We start from the raw sequence: 17,909 nt of genomic DNA, 5'->3' as shown, positions 1-17,909 counted from the left end.
ATGACCTTACAAGATACATTAGATGATGGTAATTAATGATTAATTATTTAATGATAAATATTATTTAAAATAAAGTTTTGTTTAACACATAATATTTATTTCTTAATTGTGTTTGAAATGTAGATGTCATAAATGTTAATGATATTGAAGATGATTGTGACGATGAAGTTTCAAAGGAGCATGCTGATGATTTATTAGGTGTTGACGATATTGGCTCCATTCCATCGACATTTGATCCAGATTTTTCTTCCATGGAGACAAAATAACTTAATGTGTTAATTCAACATAAGTGAATGTGTTGTTGTTTTAAATTTTGATGTTTTGTTTTAAATATTTTAGAATTTATGTTGTTGGAATTTATGTGGTTGGATATTTTGTTTTAAATATTTTATAATTTATATTTGGTTTGTATTTTGGATATTGAATTAAATTTATGTTGTTAGTTTATAATTTAAATTTGGTTTAAGTAAGTGTTGTATTGTAATTAGTTATGTGTTTTTTTTTTTTATATAGGTTTTTTTGGGTTGACCCGGGTCAACCCACCTGACCCGTGACCCAGAAGGTCGACCGGGTCGGGTTTCAAAATTATGCTCATGGTTCTCGAACCATTTCAAGAGCTTAATTTGCCACAGATGGACTCGCACGTGTTATGTAGTGCTTGGTTATTGTTAAAAAAGAAAAAAAAAAATGGGGTGAGAGAGGCTCGAACTCTCGACCTCAGGATAACTCAGAAGCTATGAGACCTACGCGCTAGCCAACTGCGCCACCACCCCTTTGTTGATGCCTACGAACTAAATTATTTTAAAAGCAAAGAGTTAAAAACGAAGATCCCAATTTGTGTCAAAAGCTCAGGCTCAATTTTCAGGGCTGTTTATGTACACAGTGTGCAGGGTCGTTTCGGTATGTTGTTGGCAATGTCACAGTACATCAGAACACTTGCTCCCATGGATTTCTAAATCATAATTGCTCTAATAAAAAACTAATAAAACTAGATATATAGGAAAATGTTAATTAGAAAAACCTCTCATAAGTTTACAGGTTTCCTTGTACACGGAAAGATGACTCCATAATTATTTCGTTCCTATCAAAAATAAGGGAGCTAATGAAACAAACCGATATATATATATATATTGTTTCAGCTCTTTTATTAAAAAAAATTTCAAATTATTTTTTAAAAAACACCCGAGCTTGAAATTGTAGAAGATTTTAGGAGTATAAATACCAGACATTGAACCTTCCTATTTTAATCAATCATGTACTCCCCCCCGCCCGTTTGACAAGGGGAATATCTCTAATCAAATCAGCAAACAAAGTCGGATAAATAGTCTGAACCTTCTCAAAATCCCAGGAATGATCAGTAGAAATAACGTCAGGATCAATCTGATGCACTTATCTACTTAAGAGGATAATCACAAACCCCCTGGTTATATCGTAAGAAGATAGATCTACCATGCATCATAAACAAGAGCCCAACTCAGTTCTGTATGTGAATTATGGCAGCATGACAGTGGTGACAGACCAACAGTTCAGGGAATTTGCATAATGGAAAAATTCTGTGGACAAAAGGGAAGCCATGCTTGTCAGTGCCGGAAAATTGAGACAGAATACCACATTAGTCCTGACAGTCCCAAGCAGTCTTCAATTCATATAAAATGGAAACATACATGGTGAAGCATACAAGAAGTGAGATGACAGAAACAAACAGAAAAATATCACACCCATACAATACCATTTATTCTCTTGCACTCTTCTAGACATGGAAAAGAGCCTCCTTGATGAATTTGTCGAAGTCATTGTAAGATGATCCTCCAATGTTGGTAGCTGCTTCTGCTATATCTTTCCACTCCAGAGCCTTTTGCCTCATTCGCTTCCCACTGTCCCCTTCTATCATTTCCTTAACAAGACTTTCAATCTCGTTTCTCTTAACATCATGGTTGACCTCCACTCCAATCCCCCATTTGGTGCCTGCATACCGGCAGTTCGGCTGTTGATCGGCAAAAAAAGGCCAGCAGATTACTGGAACGCCGCAGGATATAGTTTCCATCATTGAATTCCACCCGCAATGTGTTAGGAAAACCCCAACTGATGGATGTGCAAGAACTTGATCCTGTGGACACCAGCTTGCTAATAATCCTCTACCATCAATTTGCTCAAGAAACTCTTCCGGCAAGATTGCAGAATCACCCATCACTACATCAGGCCTGATTATCCATAAAAACGGTAGCTTACTGTTTGCCAGGCCCCAAGCAAATTCTCTCAAGTGTGTGTCTGTCATTACGGTCACACTTCCATAATTAATGTACACAACAGAATTAAGTCCTCTTTTATCAAGCCAATCAAGACAGTTTGAGTCTTCTTTCCATAAACTTGAACCAAGTGATCTGGATTCGCTTTCATCTGGGATATGCTTTAATAGCAAGGGAAGAGGACCTATTGTATAAATGTTAGGGAACTTGGTAGCAATTATAGACTGCAACACCTCATTTTCGAATTCGTTGAATGTGTTGAAGATAATTGCAGGAGAGTTCAAACAGTTCTCTGCTTCTGATCCCAAAACATCAAACATTATTTCATCGTTTGTGGTTCTGGTAAAGGTTGGCATGTCTTTTAGCCGGATGTTACTCAAACCAGGGATCCAATCAATAGGTGTATCGCCATCTCGAAGTAAATTTTCTTCTGAAACAACCGAAGGATAAAGTTTTATGTCTTTGATAAACATTCTCTCAAACAATAGAGAAATATCCATGAGAGCATGCTGCGTGCCCTCTTTGATAGTACAAAACAGATAAACGAATTAGAAAAGCCAGGAAATACACACCTTTGTATGGAACGAAGCCTCTTCTGGTGAGTTCACTGAAATGCAAATATCCCATGAAGCTACAAGCTGAGGCTGTCCAAAACTGAACCTGGGGAATGCTAAGCTCTTCTGCAGCTTTTATGCCAAAGCTCATGACTCCATCTGAGATTACGCAAGTAACAGGAGGCACTTCAGATGATGAATTCAACTTTGTAAGGAGCTCTTTAAATGGGGCCAAACAATTTTTCCTTGTTGAATCACACAAGGACGGAACGTCTTGTGTTGCATCAAAATCAGACGGTGGCAAAGGCAAACCATCCGGTATGGTCTCAAACCCGAAATCAGGCAGGCCTTCAACAGAGTCCGGTCCTCTGGACCGGATTAATCGCCTGTGGTTGAACTCAGTGTTAACGAAGGTTATGTGAAAGCCTCTCGAGTGCAAAAGCTTGGCTAGGTGCATCATAGGGGTAACATGGCCCTGTGATGGATAGGGAACACATACTGCATGTGGTTTTCTGGCTCCGGTCGAACTCATGTTTTCTCTGAGGCACTGAAATGAAATGCTTTCCTGGTTTTTCTTTGCCTAAGAACAAAAGAGATGTACTAGTCAACGAGCATATTTTGATGATGAAATTATCAGACTGGGTCCCCTATATTTTCTAGTTGATGCATCACAACGTGATTGGCTTACGGCACTGAATTCCAATTAGATGGGAATATAACATTAATCTTCATGTCACAAGCTCCAAGGGGCTTCTGGAGTGGGTATGCTGAAGCTTTTCCGAATATTATTTTTATTCTTAAAAAATGGGAAGATTCACTCACGAGCGCTTTAGCAGCCACATGCATAGAAATCACTAGAGGACAATGTAGAACTCGATGATGTAATGACGTAGAAAATCATTATAAGACATCAAACGTTCAATGAATTCCTAGTAGCAGACGTGCGTGCTGTGGAATTGATTCCTATCTTCTTGTCCCCGTTTTTGTATGCTTGTGTGAGGTGGGGTACTGGAGCTTTTCTATTGGCCAGCTGATAGCAACTGAAGCGTATGACCAGCCAAAAACGAGGACAATGATTGGATGAGGTAGATGCGATAGAGCACATTTAACTTAACTAGAGTTAGGTGGCTGGCAGGTTAAATCATCACTTGATTGCTCCGCAAAATCAAGGTAAGATCAATCAAGTTAATTTGAAAGATTTTTTTTTTAAAAGAAAAACATTTATTATAACATCATTTTAGAAGTGGCTCGAGACTCGTAAATTGACCCATCTGTATACGTCATTTCTCAGTATTAAATGGAACTGAAAGATGGAAGCTATAGCTCTCTTCATGCAGGCGGGGGTGCTCGAAAAGCACAATTGATTTCTCCAATTTTCAAGTGCGTTTGTGCTAATTCTAAAACACCGTTTACCCAATTTCTTAAAATCAAAGGATTTTACAGCCTTGCTTTGAGAAAGGAAATGAGACGCATAAGGTTGCAAGAGCAGTTTTTGTTCCTCCAGTGCACAGCCAGGTAATTAAGGTTACAAAGTTCTCCAAAAAGCACCAAAATGTATCTAAACAAGAAGGAAAGCTGAAACATCAGTCTTGAAGAACAAATTAAGTGTATGATTGGATCATCGTAACATAAATTTGAAACTGGGTGTTCGTGGCATCATCTTTTCTAGCTAATGTTGAGCTTTCTTTTATCATTGTTCAGATTGGCAGTTCAATTTTTTTAGGTCATAGATTGTACTACTGATCATGTGCATATGTTATTCAAGGACTGCGCCACCAGGACCTTGTATGTGATTGCTTGTATTTTCAGGCTTATATCCCTAAAAGCTGTCTTTGTTTCTCGACTATTTCCAGCCAATTTCATCATTTAAAAAAAAAAAATAATTCTTGCCACCCTGCAATTAACTGGCAGTACATAGAAACATTAACTGCTTTAAACGTAAAAACATATTACCCATGAAAAGCCAAAATCCTTATTAAAAGCCTGGCTGCTGATCTCAAGTACTTGTCCCACTTATCGCTGCGACAAGTTAGCACCGGTCAACATGCACAGATGGCAAGCTCAGTGCATGGTGCAGTGTTTCTTGCCTTATCACAACCTCCCACTACACTATTTTCTAAGAAATTTTGTGCAGCAACCTTACCTTATGTGCTTGTATTTTGAGCTGTGAGGTTTGAACAACCTCATGATAAGCCTTTTGAAATAGAAAAGAATTCACTCTTTTCTTCTTTTTTCCATTAGTTTTGTTACTGTAACTCGTTTAGCATTTGATAGAGGGATTACTGTCTGCCTAATCCCCTTGCGCCCTTGTTTTCTTGGATGAAATGAAGGCATGCAAGCTTTCTGGGCAAGTTATATTTGTTTTCATAACCTCCAGGCAAATCTGGAGGCATTTCCACTCATTTGTATTTTGGGATGCCTCCCCTGATATGGTAATATAAATATAGAGTTGCAATCCACATCGCTTGTGGCTAGCCCGATCGATCTTAATAGTTTCTATTTCTTTGTAAAATTTTAATATCTAGATATTAGAAAATTCAAAAAAAATTTGGGGACTCTTTTGGATTTATTTATGAGCCCCTTAGATGTTTTTTTTTATGACTTTACTTAAATTGTAAACTTATAATGTGAAATATGAATTTAATATACAGTACATATTTTTTTTTCTATCTAAAAAATTAATAAAAATATGTGTTTTGCTTTTTAATTTAAAGTTTATAAGTTTATTCACTAATATCATAGTAAAAAAATATTCATATGTACTAATATCAAAATTAAAAATGTTAACAAAGATTGAGATTTAATTTGAATCTCTAATATTTATTTACATCAAAGTCAATAATACCATATTTTTTTTGTTAAGTAATATTTATAAACGTTATAATTGGAAGCATTTATATTTGAATATTTACTGACACCAGTATGAAGAATGTTATATAAAAACCATCAAAAATAGAATAAATAAATCTTTAATAATTTAAAACAAAGTTAATAATAAATCTTGTTTCAGTTTAAAAAATAATAATATTTTTTTTCTCATATAAACAGTTTTGTATCATAAAATTTTTATTTACTAGTTATGATTTATAACGCACATAATACTAGATTCTCATTTTTTTAATTAGTTTTCTTATTTTTGAAAGAACAAAATATTATATATTTATTCTTTTTTACTAGAAATCATTAAACATCATCGCCATGCTGGGTGCCATAGAAACGAATGAAACTTTTGTGGGATTTTAAAGAAAGGCCCAAAAATCATGAAAAATCAAAACAAACAGAAACAAAAGAAAGGAAGAGAGAGAGAGAGGGGTATAGAAGAAAGATTTGGTTGGACTCAAACCTCAACGTTGAGTAGGTGTTCGAGTTGCTGCATCCACCTTACTGGTGGTGGTCTGGTAGGGCTTGAACTCAAACACTGAGTTAGGAGACCGGAGATCTTTTCCTCTTGTGAGATGAAATTGTATGTATCTCTGCATTGCAGATTCACAGGCTCTAAAATGATGTTCCTATAAATTTTGCAGAAATTCTTCCATAACGGTGCGTATCAATCTCATGGTTCGCGAACCATTTCAAGAGCTTAATTTGCCACAGATGGACTCGCACGTGTTATGTAGTGCTTGGTTATTGTTAAAAATGAAAAGAAAAATAGTGGGGTGAGAGAGGCTCGAACTCTCGACCTCAGAATAACTCAGAAGCTATGAGACCTACGCGCTAGCCAACTGCGCCACCACCCCTTTGACGATTCCTCCCTACTAAACAGTTTTAAACTTTAAAAACTCAAAACGAAGATCCAAACTTGTGTCAAAAGCTCAGGCTCAATTTTCAGGGCCGTTTTTCTACACAATGTGCAGACTACATAGTCGTTTTTATATGTTGTTGGCAATGTCACAATACATCAGAACACTTGATCCCATGGATTTCTAAATCATAATTGGTCTAATAAATAACTAATAAAACTAGATCTAAAAAAAAAATGTTAATTAGAAAAACATCTCATTTATTAGAAAAAAAATGTTTACGATTTCCTTGTAGATAGAAATATTAGAAAATAATATAAATTATATCTTGAAATCTTATCTAATAGTTTAAGTTATTGAATTGAAATAATAATTTGACATGATATCAGAGTCTTGATGATCAAGAGATCACGGTTTCGAATCTCATCTTACCCATTTATTTAATAAAAACCAAGCATAAAAAAATATAAACTTGTGCAAATTTTAAGCTTAAATGACTTTCATTTAAGGGAGTGTATTAAAAAATAACATAAATAACATCTTGAAACCTTATCTAATAGTTTAAACTATTGCGTTGAAATGATAACCCGACAAGAAATACAACTCCATAATTATTTCGTTCCTGTCAAAAATAAAAATAAGGGAGCTAATGAAACAAAACTATATATATATTTTTAAAAACATACCTGTGCTACGAGAAATTGTAGAAGATTTTAGGATCTACCACGACGAGAAATTGTAAGACATTGAACCTTCCTATTTTAATCAATCATGAACTGCCGCCCATTTAACAAGGGGAATATCTCTAATCAAACCAGCAAATAAAGTCGGATAAATAGTCTGAACCTTCTCAAAATCCCAGGAATGATCAGTAGAAATAATGTCAGGATCAGTCCGATCCTCTAATCTACTGAAGAGGATAATCACAAATTAACCCCCTAGTTATATCGTAAGAAAATAGATCTACCATGCATGATAAACAAGAGCCCAACTCAGTTCTGTATGTGAATTATGGCTGCATGACAGTGGTGACAGACCAACAGTTCAAGGAAGTGACATGGGGGCTGGCAAATTGCAATCATCCATTTTTATATGTAATTACCTATATATGCGATGAGCAACCGATGAATCGCCAGTATTCTTACACTGTTTGCGGGGTTGGTATGGAGATTGACAATTATGCAAAGCGTGAGGAAATCGAAGCCCTCGATCGTTAAGCAAATGATGGAAGGGGAAGCAAATGAAAAACAAGGCTTTGCAGTGGAAGAAGGAAGCTGAAGCTGCTGCTGCCATTGCAGGCTCATCCGACAATAAATTCATTGAGACTGTTTTATGGTTGTCTTATTTTTTGAAAAAACAAATTATGTACTCCATTCTTCAAGAATAACCTTTCAAGTTCTTTAATTCCCTAACAGCATCATGTCGGACCACAAAGCCAATGAGACTGAATACCACATTAGTCCTGACAGTGCCAAGCAGTCTTCAATACATATAAAATGGAAACATGTGGTGGCCAGTGGTAAGAGCTTGGGACCAAGAGGTTTGCTTCCTCTGTGGTCTCAGGTTCGAACCCTGGGTTGCTCATATGATGGCCACTGGAGGCCTACATGGTCGTTAACTTCAGGGCCCGTGGAATTAGTCGTGGTGCGCGCAAGTTGGTCCGGACACTCACGTTAAACTATAAAAAAAATGGAAACATACATGGTGAAGCATACAAGAAGTGAGATGACAGAAACAAACAGAAAAATATCACACCCATACAATACCATTTATTCTCTTGCACTCTTCTAGACATGGAAAAGAGCCTCCTTGATGAATTTGTCGAAGTCATTGTAAGATGATCCTCCAATGTTGGTAGCTGCTTCTGCTATATCTTTCCACTCCAGAGCCTTTTGCCTCATTCGCTTCCCACTGTCCCCTTCTATCATTTCCTTAACAAGACTTTCAATCTCGTTTCTCTTAACATCATGGTTGACCTCCACTCCAATCCCCCATTTGGTGCCTGCATACCGGCAGTTCGGCTGTTGATCGGCAAAAAAAGGCCAGCAGATTACTGGAACGCCGCAGGATATAGTTTCCATCATTGAATTCCACCCGCAATGTGTTAGGAAAACCCCAACTGATGGATGTGCAAGAACTTGATCCTGTGGACACCAGCTTGCTAATAATCCTCTACCATCAATTTGCTCAAGAAACTCTTCCGGCAAGATTGCAGAATCACCCATCACTACATCAGGCCTGATTATCCATAAAAACGGTAGCTTACTGTTTGCCAGGCCCCAAGCAAATTCTCTCAAGTGTGTGTCTGTCATTACGGTCACACTTCCATAATTAATGTACACAACAGAATTAAGTCCTCTTTTATCAAGCCAATCAAGACAGTTTGAGTCTTCTTTCCATAAACTTGAACCAAGTGATCTGGATTCGCTTTCATCTGGGATATGCTTTAATAGCAAGGGAAGAGGACCTATTGTATAAATGTTAGGGAACTTGGTAGCAATTATAGACTGCAACACCTCATTTTCGAATTCGTTGAATGTGTTGAAGATAATTGCAGGAGAGTTCAAACAGTTCTCTGCTTCTGATCCCAAAACATCAAACATTATTTCATCGTTTGTGGTTCTGGTAAAGGTTGGCATGTCTTTTAGCCGGATGTTACTCAAACCAGGGATCCAATCAATAGGCGTATCTCCATCTCGAAGTAAATTTTCTTCTGAAACAACGGAAGGATAAAAGTTTTATGTCCTTGATAAACATTTTCTCAAACAATAGAGAAATATCCATGAGAGCATGCTGCGTGCCCTCTTTGATAGTACAAAACAGATAAACGAATTAGAAAAGCCAGGAATTACACACCTTTGTATGGAACGAAGCCTCTTCTGGTGAGTTCACTGAAATGCAAATATCCCATGAAGCTACAAGCTGAGGCTGTCCAAAACTGAACCTGGGGAATGCTAAACTCTTCTGCAGCTTTTATGCCAAAGCTCATGATTCCATCTGAGATGACGCAAGTAACAGGAGGCACTTCAGATGATGAATTCAACTTTGTAAGGAGCTCTTTAAATGGGGCCAAACAATTTTTCCTTGTTGAATCACACAAGGACGGAACGTCTTGTGTTGCATCAAAATCAGACGGTGGCAAAGGCAAACCATCCGGTATGGTCTCAAACCGGAAATCAGGCAGGCCTTCAACAGAGTCTGGTCCTCTGGACCGGATTAATCGCCTGTGGTTGAACTCCGTGTTAACGAAGGTTATGTGAAAGCCTCTTGAGTGCAAAAGCTTGGCTAGGTGCATCATAGGGGTAACATGGCCCTGTGATGGATAGGGAACACATACTGCATGTGGTTTTCTGGCTCCGGTCGAACTCATATTTTCTCTGAGGCACTGAAATGAAATGCTTTCCTGGTTTTTCTTAGCCTAAGAACAAAAGAGATGTACTAGTCCACGAGCATCTTTTGATGATGAAATTATCAGACTGGGTCCCCTATATTTTCTAGTTGATGCATCACAACGTGATTGGCCTGCGGCACTGAATCCCAATTAGATGGGACGATAACATTAATCTTCATGTCACAAGCTCAAGGGGCTTCTGGAGTGGGTTATGCTGAAGCTTTTCCGAATATTATTTTTATTCTTAAAAAATGGGAAGATTCACGAGTGCTTTAGCAACCACATGCCTAGAAATCACTCGAGGATGATTAATAATGTCGAACTCGATGTTGTGATGACGTAGAAAGTAATTATAAGACATCAAACGTTCAATGAATTCCTAGTAGCAGAAGTGCGTGCTGTGGAATTGATTCCTATCTTCTTGTCCCCGTTTTTGTATGCTTGTGTGAGGTGGGGTACTGGAGCTTTTCTAATGGCCAGCTGATAGCAACTGAAGCATATGACCAGCCAAAAACGACAATTATTGGATGAGGTAGATGCGTTAGAGCACATTTAACGGAAAGTTAAATGAATAGCTGCAATGATTTTTTTTATATATAAAAATAAATAAATTCCGTTCTTATATATTTATTAAAATAATCGAAACATTAAAATATATTATTTACTTTTATCAATTAATTTTTTTTAATATACACATGGGTTGTTGAAATGATTTTTTTTTCCCCGTGGAGTGTACAAAAAAAAAATAAATCATATTTATACTGTTCAAAAGCCTTAGAGCATCTCCAATGGAGAAGCTAAATGGATAGCTAAAAATAAAAAACTAATATTTTGACTTTTCTTTGCTTATTTTGCACACTCCAAGAGGAAAGCCAAACAAAATCCTAAAATGTCTTTTCTCTCCCACAAATGTTATTCCTACATATCTCTTAAAAGAGCCAAAATTAATCAAGTGGGGCCAACAAAAGAATAAACCAATTAAATCTAGCCATGTGGAAAAAAAATAACATCAAAATCATTAAAAAAAATAAAACACTTCTTTATTTTACTCTAATAGAATTGGCTTTTCAAATATATTTTTTTCCATTGAAATATACATGGTAAAAAAAAATTATATTTATACTATTCAAAATGCTATTTTATCAATTTATCCTTTTAAAATAATATTTTTCATTGAAGACTCTTATAAACAATTTGCCATTTCTAAAGCCATTGGAGAAGCTTTCTATAAAAAGTGGCATGTCCAGAACATACAACTCTTGCTTTGTATTAAAATAGCTCGACTGAAATCAGGCTTTATTTTCAACCATTTCGGACATTGTCTAAACTAAACTTAGATGGTTGAAAAAAAATCTAACCGACACCAAATCATATATAATCACCATACATGTGCTGTTAAAAAAAAAACATTAAAATGTATAAAATGACACAGCAAAATAAATTTTTAGCCACCAGAGCTAGCCACATGTGCCACTCGAAGTCGGCGGAGTGGGTGATGCCAACGTTTTATAAAACTCTTGGACTCCCAAATTTGAAGTATTCTATTTTCACGTAATTCACAGGGTTCAGCAAGCAATCGATATTTCACTATCAAGGGTGTAGTACTATTTGTAGTAGTGTAGTAGTGGTTCTTATATATTGTATATTAACAATCACAACTTCTTGTTTTTTTATTTTATTATTCTGTAACGAAAGACAACATCATACTTAGAACTAAATAGTTATGGCTAAAAACTATCTGAAAATGATGAATTCGCCTCGGCAATGGTACTTTAAAAATTTTCATTTCAAAATAATAGAATCGTTGCACTGTTCTTAAAACAAATAATGACCTTTAAGTGGAATTTTGTTTTTAAAGGTAACAAAGTAAATCCACCGAACACAAAGTTTATGAAAAGATAAAGATGTCACTCAACAATTATAAGACTATAAATAAATAATGTGAAAATACAAATTTATCCCAATAGGCTAGTTTAAATGATTTTTTTTAAGGGTAAAAATATAATTACACTGTTACAATCTAATCCACAGTAAATCATTACATCTGGTAATCAAATTTCCTTGCATTTTTACAATTGCTGTGAATGAATAAATAAATAGTGTACTATTCGTTGATGTTATGTTGTATTCCTACCTTACATCTGTTTTATATATATATATATATATATATATATATATATATATATATATATATATATATATATATATTTTTTTTTTTTTTTTTTTTTTTTTTGGTAACCCGGGGTGTCCGGGCCAGCTTACGCGCACCACGACTATTCCCCGGGCCCACTGAACATCCTGCAAGCCCAGTAGGCAGGTAAGGCACCACGGGGGTGACAGGCTGGTACTCTTGAGGATCGAACCCAGGACCTTCGCAAAGACAAGCTTTGCTGTTGACCAATGGGCTAGACCCTCAAGTGTACATCTGTTATATATTTGGAATAAACCAAAGGGGGTGATTTGTGACATGCAGCCAGAGCTTTGTATAACCTGCATGAGTTCTGCATATTCCAAACAAGCAAAATGCTAAATTTTCTAGTGATGTTAAAAAAAAAAAAAAAACCCCATCTTTTTAAAAATAATTATAAAGTGTCAGGTGATCATGTATTTTTTTATTATTAATATGATATTCAAATCAATTTATATATATATCGACTCATTATATATATCCTTGAAGTTAATAATTATATAAATTTATAATAATGTTAAGATATATAAAATTTAAATAGATATTTTTTTTTTAAAAAAAAAGCCTAGAACCGGAGCATAAGATACTTGTTTTTCTGCGCAACTAGGTAGTCGCTCTTTTTTTGTGCGACGGAATAGTCATCTTTTTTATGACCGGACTAATTTTCTTCGTCTTTTTATGATTTCTTTTCCTCTTCGCCTTTTTTTTCAACGTTTATATATTTATTTTATCTTCTTGTTACTTGTACTATCAATTTTAATATAACAAGTATAATTTGCATAAATTTTTTATAGATACGTATTAATTTCTATTATCAATAGCTATATTTTTATTACGTGACATTAAATAAATGAACTCCATCACACACCAGCTTCTTCTCCAATTTGTGCTGGCATCATACCTCTTTTTTTCATGAAGAAAAGTTCAAGCACGATAGGCCTAGAACACAGGGAACGAAAACCACACATATATTTATTGATTTGAGCATGGGAATTTCAACAGGGACCGGTTTACAGGAGCCACCTAGACCACCTCACCGTAGGCCTAGAACACAGCCAATAAAAACTCATTAGTTGTGGTGCACGTAAACTAGTCCGAATACCCACGTAAATCAAAAAAGAAAAAACCCATTTTTGTGTAAAGTTTTTTCACCTTGACTTCGTCACCTAGCTGGCAAAACAACATTTTGAAGCAACAACTCCATTTCTTTTGATCTGCACAGACGATGAGAAGAGCCATAGGATTGAAGAAAAGGGCAAATTGAAAATCCCATGAACTATATTTGTGGCCTACAAATTAACATTAAAAAAAATACATGCTGACTTTTGAAGCAACAACTCCATTTCTTCTTTTTTTTATTTTCCATGTCATCTTTTTTCTCTCTAAGCGTTAGATGTTTTGTTTTTCAAGTCATTGGATATTCATAAAAATACATGCTGACTTTTGAATGTATTAATTATATGAGAAAGGAATGTGCTACATGTACACCTATAAATTTTAATAAGTTGGCATGCGACTCCTATAGATGATGCATGTATTAAATACATTACCTATATGTTAATTATACATGTACACATGTACGAGTGACAATTATTTTCTCCAACTAACAAACTATAAGTATATTATACACAAGTTTCAAGTTGTATTTCTTATTTATGATTCATGAATAGAATAATTATATATATAAAAAACTTTTTCATAAAGTTCTGAGCGTATGACAAACCTAAACAAATTCAATAAAAAGAGGTTTAACTCAAAATTAAATACTGTTAGATCTGCAACGGGAGCAGGGCCTGATATTTGTTCTCCCTGTGCTATAACCATGCTTCCCGGTCCCCGGTCCCCGGTCCCCGGTCCCCTCTCTCCCTCTCTCTTCTCTTTCAACCGAACCGACATTTCCATACCTCAAAAGAGCCCTACCTAATATCATTTATTCTGGGTGTCTTCATCACCTGTGTTAAGAGTGTTAACCGCTTAACTTTCTAGGAGGTGTACAGTGACTAACATGATTATTAATTTTCAAGGCTGGTAAGATTTGTGAAGATGAAATGTTTGCTTTTGTGTTTAAAAATATTTTTTAAAAAATTTAAATTTTATTTTTTTTTTATTAATTTTAAATTAATATATTTTTAGTGTTTTTGAATCATTTTAATGTATTAATGTCAAAAATAATTTTTTAAAAATAAAAAATATCATTAACATGTATTTTAACATAAAAAAATTATTTAAAAAAGCAATCCCAACTACAACAACACTATCAAGCAAGCTACTCCCCTCCTATCTCTTGCTTGCAGAGAGTAAACTCCAATTTCCTTGAATTAATATGTGATTTTCTTTATGAATCATGCAGACACCGTTTGGCATTGCGTTCCAAACGATGTTTCATCAAATTTCAAATTTATTATTATTAATTTTTTTTTGCTAAAATTGAGTGTGGTTTGTACTTTTTAGATCGTTTTGATGTGCTGATGTCAAAAATAATTTTTAAAAAATGAAAAAAAAATCATTGGCATGTATTTCAACACAAAAAGTTATTTAAAAAGCAACTACTATCACACTGCCACGCTCGCAGTCGGTAACTAGTGGCTAGAATTAACCCAGAAAAAGAAAAGGTAGCAGGCAATAGAGGCAGTGAGCAGCGAACAGTTTAGCGAGAAAATGCTCAAGAAAAAAAAAAAAAAAAAAAAACTGCGGAACTGTTCATTCCCCCCCTCGAAAGTGAACCAGTCAAGTCAAAACGAGACCCTATAACTCGTCCTCAGAATCCAACCTCTTAAAAGTTAAAACATAAATCGATTTTTGAGTTCGGACTTCTGATGGACCTCAGTAACCGATATCGGAAGCTTGCAAACCAGAAGAAAACATACGAAAAGCTTAACATGTATGTAAAATTTAATTTTTTTTTTTTTTTTTTATGTTTTTGGATTTCAGTTATATTAATATAGAGAATAATTTTTAAATAATAAAAAAATATATTATTTTAATATTTAAAAAAACTTTGAAAAACCAACATTACTGTGCCGAAGTTTCAATGTAAGTCTACAGTCAATGCTGACACCTTCACATGTCTAGAGAATCTGAGGAACCTACTTTTAATCACCATTTCAAAACAGATTAGGAAGAATAATTACGATGATCATGATCACCATTTTGATTAAACTCTTATTAATTACTGAGAATACATATTAAGTTAAGGGATTGTAGAAATGGTCAGCACAGCGACATTTCCAACCAAGTGGCCTATAATCTGGGAACCTATTACCTGCAGGATACGAGTCGAAGAACTCATCAACACTCCTAGTTCTTTTAGCTGAACCCACTTGAACTGGCTGGTTTTGACTCGGTAGAGCTGGTACTTGAACTGCTATGCATGGGTGGCAACCATTGCATTTGCTGCGGCAACTTGGTGGGGTCGAACCTAGCCTTGCCTTCCCCTCAAAAGCTATACCCTACTCAAAAGATCATAACTTGTAGCATCAAAACAAACCAGGAGGAGGTAGGGAGGTGAGTTGAGTTGAGTTGAGGCTTACGCACCTTATGAGGAGAAGTTGGAGGTTGTAAGTGTTGATCAAAACAAGAGACCGGATAGAGCAGAAAATATATAGAAATTGCAGTAGTTAGCAGTGATCTAGAGGCAGGTAACAGGTGACAAGAACCCATTGTATATGTTCATCAAGCAAAGCCTTTCATGTATCGTGACCAAGAAGAAGCCATAGCAAACTAGCTACATATATCCCCAGCGAAGAAGTTGAATGAAAGGTCAAAGTAGTTTGAAGCCCAGATTTGCTTCTTGTAAGTCTCCCTATCACAGTAAGGAGCTCAAGAAGCAAACAAAGGAGGGGAAAGAATCTGGTTAATTTTTGTTCATGGACCTGTATGTAGAGAGAAGAGAAGCAAGAGGGCGTCAATTATAAAAGGAAAAGTTGAGTGGTGGGTGATGACCGAGAGAAAGGGAGAGTACGGACTGAACTTCAGTGTATTATTTTTTAAAAATTTATTTTTAATATTCATATATGAAAACAATAAAAATAGCAAAAGATTAATTTAAAACTTAAAAAATAAAAATATGATTGGATTGCAGATGCCAAAACAAGACCTACTAGGCGGTACCGATGAGGGTGTGGCAAACAGTGAAAGGAAAGATAGCTATCACATGCAGCACAGTGCAATTTAATGGATTATGGCATTATGCTTCTCCAACAGTACTACAGCCCCTTGACTGAAAAATTATAACGCAAATTCAAATATCTCTTCCTAACAGTTTTAAAATTTAAAAATTCTAATTTTTATTTACACAATAAATTACTTCACAAACCTCATGCCCAAACCTCAAACAAAAAGTTAAAGTTTTATTTTTAAATTATTTTGATATTTTAATATTAAAAATAATTTTTTTTTATTTTAATATATTTTTAAGTAAAAAAACACTTTAAATCATCATCACTAATATAATATCATACAGCCCTAAAATACGTTTTTAAATGCAAAGTTTATATTACTAGTAACAGCGTAATAAATAGATTACAGTGTTTTGAAAACCTTTATATTTAAAAAAAATAAAAAAATTGAGTAGCGATATTCTCAACAGTGCAACTTTTAGCCGAGATATTCTCTTAAATATTTTGTTTATTTATGATAGTTTATCAAATATTTTTTTAATACATGCTATTTAAAAAAATAAATCTGGAGAATCCACTTCAGAAGTGATGGGCCCTTTGCTAAAATTCTCTTGCCCAATAAATGAAAACGATAAAATAAAAAAAAATAAAAAAGAGTGAATCATATCAGCTGCATCACGAAGAACGCAGAAAAAGAATTCGTGCAGGTACACTTTAATTAATTAGACGGGTATTCTGTGTGTGCTTTCACTTTTTTCCATGTTTTTCCTGATTTGTTGCTCTGATTTCACAGATCATAGCAATAAGTGTCAAGCTGCTAGTGGTGAGTGAGTTTTAAAATAATTAATTAATATTATGTTACATGATTATTTTTTTTGAAAGTATTTTTTATATAAATTAAAAATTATAAAAGAATACTAAAAAAACCTTAATTTAATATCTTTTTTAAACATATATATATATATTTTAAAAGAACACTAACTAATATATGGTTAGAAGATATATTGATATGAAAATAGTTGTTGAAATGTTGAGTTCTAAAAAATTTCAATGTTTTCTGAATAAAATTAAGAAAAACGAGCTCCTACATGTTGTTTATCCCCGATGCGCATTGAAAAACTATATTAAATTAATATGTTTCTTAGGTTTTCAATTCGTTTTTTTAGAATGTCCCTGCTCAGCACCTGAACCAAGTCCCTTCTCATATAGATCGTAAGTGCACCCAAACCAAGTCCCTACTCCAAGCTCGGTAAGAGCAAGTTTTGTATAGTTATAGCATGTAGTTATTTTTAAAAAATACTTTTTATTTAAAAATATATTAAATTAGTTTAAATTAATAAAAAACACTCGAACAGACTTCATCAACCTTAGCCTTTCCGGTTTAAAATCAAACTTTCAAACTTGTTGATCTTTATAAAAAAATAAAAATAGTTGAAAGAATATTATTTTGATCCTTTTTGAAAAAATAATTAAAGAGTCAGGTTTTATATTTTTTTATAATATTTAATAAAAATTATATTGACCCATAAAAATATAGAAAGCTAGGATTGAGCATGGAACAACTACAAGCATAGTTATTAAATTCCTAGAAGTTGATCTGGCCTTTTGACCACATCCTGGATCACATGAGTTGATGTGAATCCATTAGAAAATTAAAAACAATATATTTAAA

The 17,909-nt window shown here is 34.5% G+C and overlaps 2 protein-coding genes, 1 long non-coding RNA gene and 2 other non-coding genes across 6 annotated transcripts; all 5 read right to left on the bottom strand.

Moving 5' to 3' along the window:
- Positions 1-688: 688 nt before the first annotated feature.
- On the bottom strand, positions 689-773 carry TRNAM-CAU (transfer RNA methionine (anticodon CAU)). Its single transcript is given in 2 exon segments — positions 689-724; positions 736-773. It is a non-coding gene; the product is annotated as a tRNA-Met (tRNA).
- Positions 774-1,612: 839 nt separating this feature from the next.
- LOC118031382 (linamarin synthase 2-like) lies at positions 1,613-3,625 on the bottom strand. The gene is made up of 2 exons (XM_035035775.2): positions 2,819-3,625; positions 1,613-2,676 (listed from the first exon to the last, which is right to left on the bottom strand). The coding sequence occupies exons 1-2, from the start codon at positions 3,330-3,332 to the stop codon at positions 1,751-1,753; spliced, it is 1,440 nt and encodes a 479-aa protein (XP_034891666.1). The 5' UTR covers positions 3,333-3,625; the 3' UTR covers positions 1,613-1,750.
- A 2,827-nt stretch (positions 3,626-6,452) lies between these two features.
- On the bottom strand, positions 6,453-6,537 carry TRNAM-CAU (transfer RNA methionine (anticodon CAU)). The gene is given in 2 exon segments: positions 6,453-6,488; positions 6,500-6,537. It is a non-coding gene; the product is annotated as a tRNA-Met (tRNA).
- Positions 6,538-7,913: 1,376 nt separating this feature from the next.
- LOC118031391 (linamarin synthase 2-like) lies at positions 7,914-10,213 on the bottom strand. Of its 2 annotated transcripts, XM_035035796.2 has the most exons (3): positions 9,397-10,213; positions 8,307-9,253; positions 7,914-8,218 (listed from the first exon to the last, which is right to left on the bottom strand). In XM_035035796.2, exons 1-2 carry the CDS (start codon positions 9,908-9,910, stop codon positions 8,328-8,330), a joined length of 1,440 nt encoding a protein of 479 aa, XP_034891687.1. In that variant the 5' UTR covers positions 9,911-10,213; the 3' UTR covers positions 7,914-8,218; positions 8,307-8,327. The 2 variants fall into 2 exon arrangements, with proteins under 2 accessions (XP_034891687.1, XP_034891677.1); XM_035035786.2 differs by lacking the exon at positions 7,914-8,218 and having other exon boundaries at positions 8,246-9,253.
- Positions 10,214-15,233: 5,020 nt separating this feature from the next.
- On the bottom strand, positions 15,234-16,080 carry LOC118031377 (uncharacterized). Its single transcript, XR_004684523.2, has 2 exons — positions 15,654-16,080; positions 15,234-15,568 (listed from the first exon to the last, which is right to left on the bottom strand). It is a non-coding gene; the product is annotated as an uncharacterized lncRNA (long non-coding RNA).
- Positions 16,081-17,909: the final 1,829 nt, after the last annotated feature.

This window comes from Populus alba, chromosome 5 (genome assembly GCF_005239225.2).
Source record: "Populus alba chromosome 5, ASM523922v2, whole genome shotgun sequence".
Lineage (NCBI taxonomy): Eukaryota > Viridiplantae > Streptophyta > Magnoliopsida > Malpighiales > Salicaceae > Populus > Populus alba.
Note: the sequence above shows the minus strand (reverse complement) of the source record. Positions and strands in the feature narration are given on the sequence as shown.